Source organism: Trichechus manatus, unplaced genomic scaffold (genome assembly GCF_000243295.1).
Source record: "Trichechus manatus latirostris isolate Lorelei unplaced genomic scaffold, TriManLat1.0 scaffold00274, whole genome shotgun sequence".
Lineage (NCBI taxonomy): Eukaryota > Metazoa > Chordata > Mammalia > Sirenia > Trichechidae > Trichechus > Trichechus manatus.
In genome coordinates this window covers 1316319-1321744 of record NW_004444210.1, presented here as the reverse complement: position 1 = coordinate 1321744, position 5426 = coordinate 1316319, and the positions used below count along the sequence as shown (strand labels likewise).

At 37.1% G+C, this 5426-nt stretch overlaps 1 protein-coding gene across 1 annotated transcript in view; it reads right to left on the bottom strand.

Moving 5' to 3' along the window:
- Positions 1-5426, bottom strand: part of NAALADL2 (N-acetylated alpha-linked acidic dipeptidase like 2) — an 826538-nt gene that overhangs the window by 45901 nt on the left and 775211 nt on the right. Inside the window, 1 exon segment of the mRNA XM_012559589.1 lies at positions 2325-2523. Within this exon segment, the coding sequence (XP_012415043.1) occupies positions 2325-2523 (199 nt within the window).

The following is a 5426-nucleotide window of genomic DNA, read 5'->3' as shown; positions in this document are numbered from 1 at the left end:
TTATAATCAACATTTTGAGCCTAGCACAACAGAAATACAAGATATACTGTAATCAGATTACTAACAAAAAAAAAATCACTTATTTAACTATTGTTAACTCAGGGACAAACAAATATTTACTTTTCGATTCAGAGAAAATACCTGATAAAGTGAGTCTAAATATATTATTGAAGGGGATAATAGTGATGACTTTTCTGTGTGATGATGGCTTCCTAGATGCATACATACACATTTATAAAATTATGTAATTTTAACACTATGGCTTATTGTATGATTATTATATTTCAATAAAGCCTTTTAAATGTGAAAAAAAACCTATATTGGATGCATAACTGAGGCCATAGAGAGGTCTTCTGGTATATACTGGAAGTGCCAAGAAATGCAAATGGGAAAATACTTCACTAAATCATAATACACAAAACTATATTCTGAACGTATCATTTTTATAAATTTAAGAATTTTTCATAAATTATGAATCAATGAAATGGAATCAGCTTACATAATATCTTCTGGAAACATAGATACCTCTAATAAAGGAGTATAATAGTGCTGGATTTAATTATGCAGTTTGATTTTTCTCTTTAGCACTTACCACTTCTACCATGCAGTATATTTTATTTAATTACTTAATTTTCATAGTTGTCTCTCTCCCCACAACCACCACTAGAATATAACCTCATGAAGGCAGATGTCTTTTACCAATAGGTGACTACTGTATCTTGAGTGTTTAAAAGGATATATGGAGCTACAAGTTGCTTTACATTTACATATTTGTTGGAATGCATGAATATTTTTCAAAGTCTTATGGTATAGAGTCATAGTTAGAAGAAGCCATATATAATAATAACTTGAAATGTAAATTTGAGTTTAAAATCATAAAGGAAAATCATCAAATATAAGAAGTAGAAAATATATTTTATTATAAAAGGGTCTCATTCCATCATCTCACATTTTAGATGCAGAACCTAAGGTGCAGAGAGATTAAGTGACTTACCAGATCACAGAATTTTCGTATTAAAAGGCATCTTACACTTCATGTAGTCCAAATATTTCAGTGATGATTCGGGCTACTTGTGTGTTTTGTAGAAGAATCAGTTAAATAAAAACATTTAAACTATGCCACATTCATAAACCAGAGACTGCATCAACCTGAGACCAGAAGAACTAGATGGTGCCCTGCTACCACCAATGACCACCCTGACAGAGAACACAACAGACACTTCCTGATGGAGCGGGAGAAAAGAGGGGTGCAGAACTCAAATTCTAGCAAAAAGACCAGACTTAATGGTCTAACTGAGAGTGGAAGAACCCTAGAAAGCATGGCCCCTGGACTCTCTGTCAACTCAGAACTAAAACCTTTCCCAAGGCCAACTCTTCAGACAAAGATTAGACTGTACTATGGGACATAAAATGATATATGTGAAGAGTGTGCTTTTTAGCTCAGGTAGATACACGAGACTAAATGGGCAGCTCCTATCTGGAGGTTAGATGAGAAAGCAGAGAGGGTCAGGAGCTGGTTGAATGGACATGGGAAATCAGAGGTGGAAAGGAGGAGTGTGCTGACACAGTATAGAGAGAGCAATTAGGGTCACATAAAAATGTATAAATTTTTGTATCAGACCAACTTGAATTGTAAACTTTCACTTAAAGTACAACAAAAAAATTAAAAAATTAAAAAAAAATATGCCACAATCTCCGTTTTCCTCTACTTGAGGAACCTCAAAACCAAAACCATGTCATACTGGTCTAATCCTCTAAGAGCTCAAATGCAATCCTTCTTCCTTGTGAAAATTTAAAAAAAAAAATGTTTTCAGAAAGGTCTCTATTGTGACTCTCCAACCAAATATCTCTAACCCATTACTTGTTTTGTGTTCCAACTAAATACCACTTTCTCCTGAATATTGAACTTACTTAACTCACGCTTAAAACATAGTGTTATAATTAAACACAATTCTCTAGATGTGATCTTACTGGGAGAGAATAGCATGGACTGATTTCCTGATCCATTCTAGAAAATGCATTTCTCTTAGTGCAACCTGTAACTACATATGTTTTTTCAGTAGCCATATCACGTTCGACTCATATTAATCTTAAAGTAAAAAACAAACAAAAAAAAAACTTAGTAATGTTCTATATGCCACTGCTAAACCCAGTTATCTTTATTGTATATTTATGCACTTTGACTTAAATTATAGATACATTAACTGCTTAATACTTCCCTTTTACATAGTGTTATGGTCAAAGAATGTATATATTCTGAAAACAAAGCACGAACAATTCAATTGAAAGAGCATAAAATATAAAATTTGAAACTCATATCCTACCGATAAAAACCTGGTGGCACCTGCCTCACCAGGAAGTTTTTCTCCATGTCTTGGAGAACGTCATTCAGCATACGGACGCGGATGGGAGCTCGCTCCTTGGGATTGTTAGCAGGACGCATCTCATCTGACTGAAAGAGTTCTGCACTTTCCCGCAGGTGTGACGCCATGGCTAGCAGCTGATGAGTGTTGAGTTGATTACCTGGTGAAGACAGATGAACCGTCTCAAAGGAGACATTTCCAATGGAGCAAAATAACCATTCTACAATCATGACTCTATGGGAGTAAGCCAGACAGACCGGTTGTCATTGGTAGTTCTCTTCTGTCTGTCACTTGGAAAAAACAAGGGTATACACATTTGAATAATGTCTCTCAAAAGGAAGATTCTATAGTAACTAAATTTTGATAATTTATTCATTCAGCTAAAATTATTCTATCTAAACTTTTTTTTTTTTGAGCCCTGGTGGCACAGTGGTTAAGATTTTGGTTGCTAACCAGAAGGTCAGCAGTTCAAATCTACCAGCCACTCCTTGGAAACCCTATGGGGCAGTTCTACTCTGTTCTGTAGGGTCCCTATGAGTTGGAATCGACTTGACAGCAATGGATTTACACGTTTTTATATTCTACTAAATTAACTGCAATAATAGTAAGAACAACAGTAAATAGCTGGTAATTGAGAGAAGAGAACGCTATGTTCCAGGCACTGTGAAAAGTTTATATAATCATCTCATTTAATATTCAGCAAACCTTGTATTGTCATGTCCATTTCCTAGAAGCTGAAGATTAATTAAGGTAAGCAAATCGTCACAGGTCATCTACCAAGTAAATGACAGGCAAGAATTTAGAAGGCTGCACTTTTGGATACAAAATTCATGCTTACAATGGAGTATCCTTGACTTCAGGGGAAAAAAGTGTATACACACACACACACACAAGGAATTATCTTCTTTTCTGAGAACATGATATGAGATATGTACTATATGGCCACCATGTGTCTATTGAACCCTTTTTTCTTAGAAATTTCCTGTAATGTGAAGATGAATTATATCTTTGATTTGAGAATACACTGAAAACTATCTTATATATTGTTTGTATTGTCCTGTTTGTTTTGAGATAATTTTTTGCTTGTCTGCTGTTGTTTCTTCTTAATTTGTTTGTATGAGTTACTAGAAGTCATCCTGATGTAAATGACAGTGGCAAAAAGACCACAAGACAGTCCTTTGACTAAGAGAAGTGCAACATTAGTACAGTGGTAAAGTTTATTGGACCTTGGAGACAGACCACCTGAGTTCAAATCCCTGCTCCACCACTTAACAGCTGTGTAATGGTGGGCAAGTTACTGAGCTTCAGTGTGCTCACTTGTAAAATGTACTTAGTAATAGTACTTACTTCATACATTTATTGTAACAATTAAATGATTAATACTTGCAAAGCATTTCCCTACAGGTAAGCAGTTTCCAGCTGATGTGATTTGAGACCATGGTTAAAAACCATTCTTTTGTCATGTTATGAGAGGGGCTTGCCTCCTCATTTTCTTCCAGGTATCCCCACATTAAAGTCTGTCTTTGTATGAGGCAAAAGTTAGCGATATCATTCTCAGGAGATTAGGTAAAACTGACACAACAAGGTCACTATGTCACTACAGAAAGTTACTTCAGATCAAGATAATAAATGAACACGGACCTGGGAAATCTAAATCGACCGTCCTGATGGCATGGAATTGAGGAAGTTTACAATGTTGAGTTTTACCTAAACTTTATGTTCCTGCAAAACAGTGATGGTTAAAGAATTCCCCCCATCCTTCAGGTTCCAGAAGATGGCTTACTGCAAAGACCCACCCTTCCCCATTTGACTCAGATAAGACTTCCCAATGCCCCCTTGTTTACCTACGACAAGACGAAACATAGACCCTCCAAAACCAGGAAAACTAGGTTAGATGTATTCCTGGCATATAAAATCTGTCTGGCATAAAATTACCAATAATTACTTTCTGAACTGTTTGTTCCCACTGATCAGCCAGTCAGAGCAATATGCTTGTTAACCAAACTTAGGTTAGGGCCCTTTCCTTTCCTAAAGCCCCTAAACTGTGGCCAGCTCTCAGCCTGAGTCAACAAACAAGCCCACCTAAGGGATCCTTCTGGAGAACAGGCTGGTCTCAGCATAAAACAGTCTTTGATTTACGATCCAATCACATCATCCTTTTATCCTACTTCCCCACACCTGGTTCTTTCTAGCCTTGTTTACAGTTCTATTCAAGAAAAATCCTTTTTGCCTAATTATCTTGCTGATCTTCTGGTTAGAGCTCTTCTCCCTATTGCAATAAACTCCTCCCCTACTGAAATAGTCCCCCCCCCTAAACTGCAATAATCTTTGTGAATAGTCTCTCCTTAAGTCCAAATTTGCTTTTTTATTTGACTCAGGCACATGGAAAGATGAAAGGAAGCCTGTAGGCACCTTCGCTAGGGGGAGTCTTGGACAAAAGGAAAAGATCACAGAAAAGACTTTTCTCCAGTTGAAACCCAAAGATTACCAAATCCCCAAATACCTAGTCTTTGTGGAAGTATAGATTCCCAAACCTGTGACTCTCTCTAGAGATAGAGTCCAGGAATCTCTTTACAACAAGCTCCTCAGATTACTCTATGCATTTTAAAGATGAAGAACCACTGTAGAAAGGGGATAGGCTAAGAAAAGAAAAACTAGAAGTAATCCTGATTCAGCAAATTTGCCTGTCACAGAATTTATACTGTTACTGTTATTGTGTGTCGTGGAATCGATTCTGACTCATAGCGACCCTATAGGACAGAGTAGAACTGCCCCATCGGGTTTCCTAGGCTATAATCTTCACAGGAACAGATCTCCAGGTCTCTTCTCCCACCAAGCAGCTGGTGGATTTGAACTGCCAACCTTGTGGTTAGCAACCTACAGTGTAACCATTGCACCACTACGTTCTCCTTCTCATAGAATTACAGACCTCTAATATAATGATCAAGGAGCCCTGGTGGTGCAATGGCAGCTAACTGAAAGGTTGGTGGTTTAAACCCACCAGCCACTCTGCGGGAGAAAAAGCCTGGCAGTCTATTCCCAGAAAGATTACAGCCTAGGAAA